Here is a 1,290-nt window from a genome sequence, read left to right on the forward strand (position 1 = left end):
CTGTCTAGATTGTCGTACACACACTGCTATCAGTACTTCTGAGAGCTCTGATTTACGGCACGCACGGTACGCCTTTCTCCTTTTTTCTCCCTTAAGTCTCAAACCTCTATCACATGCCCAAGACTTTCAAAATAATAAAATAGTGTGTGCTTGCGCTCCTTCATTTAACCAGTAAAACTGGCCCCATAGATGCCCTTGATTCCATTTATGCTACCAGCTGTTAGATAAACATCCTGTCTGCACCGGACTTCAAGATATTTATCTGCTTTTTTAACTAAAACCTCAAAAATTATTGGCGTTTTAAAAGGCAAACTTACCTACTACGGACTGCTTTAGGACATCCATTTGATAGCCCAATATTCTACATTTCAATGTGCACTACGTGGACACTGATAACATAATAGAGGCCACAATGAATTCCATAGTGGGTTTGGTGAGTGAGAAATAAAAATTATGCTCCAATTGAGCTTCAACATTGGCGGGATGGACACCAAATATACTTTCTGCACAGAGACCTTCGTTCTCAAATGTGTCTCACTGGAGAGGTCTGGTACATGTGCAAGAAACTTGATCAAATAGGTGAGTATATATTTAAAATTTTTCGATTCATGTTCTAATGGTGCTACCCTCAATGGTCTTGAATCGATCTATGCAAATGAAATTGGCCAAATGTTTGTTATCATGCACGGCAAAATATGCATTTATTATCTCCTGGTTTAATCCACCGTTAAAATGCTCAGTCAGTACTGTCATCCGAATAGTTTGCCTACAGCTACAATCAAAGAATTTTCAGATTTGCTTTCAGCAAAAAATGCTCTCTATAATTCGTTAATTGCTGGATCTCGAAAAAGGCATTCATAAAGCATGGATTTTATTTATTCTTTATAGTCTCAACTCATGTAGTGAGGAATCAATCTATTCACTTTTCTGCATAGGATGAATATATATACATATATATATATATATATTTTGGATCACCTGAAGATACAAATGCAAAATTTGATTCTAAGCTTGAGACGATTAAGAGTGGTCTGCTACTAGACTGCGGATGCCTGCAGCAGTAGCCAAATTGCAAGTAAAAAATACCAGTATTAACAAGTAAGTATATATCCTTTTCAATTTTTCCCGAATTTGTATTCTAAAAGCTGCAACTTTCAAATAGCAATTAGCAAAATTTGATGTTGTTGGTTTATGAGATAGATGCTCAGCCTGATAAGGTGACTTTAGAATAGCGCATTTTTAGACTGCCAAAGTGGAAGCAGAAGCAGTAGATTGACTGAACCTAGGTGA

At 36.8% G+C, this 1,290-nt stretch overlaps 1 protein-coding gene across 1 annotated transcript; it reads left to right on the plus strand. All coding sequences in view use genetic code 11, as the record gives it.

The window, feature by feature from the left end:
* Positions 1-527: 527 nt before the first annotated feature.
* On the plus strand, positions 528-1,064 carry EGR_06532 (hypothetical protein; the record flags this gene model as incomplete). Its single annotated transcript, XM_024495781.1, has 2 exons — positions 528-579; positions 985-1,064. The coding sequence occupies 2 exons, from the start codon at positions 528-530 to the stop codon at positions 1,062-1,064; spliced, it is 132 nt and encodes a 43-aa protein (XP_024349845.1).
* Positions 1,065-1,290: the final 226 nt, after the last annotated feature.

This window comes from Echinococcus granulosus (genome assembly GCF_000524195.1).
Source record: "Echinococcus granulosus chromosome Unknown EG_S00058, whole genome shotgun sequence".
NCBI classification, from domain to species: domain Eukaryota; kingdom Metazoa; phylum Platyhelminthes; class Cestoda; order Cyclophyllidea; family Taeniidae; genus Echinococcus; species Echinococcus granulosus.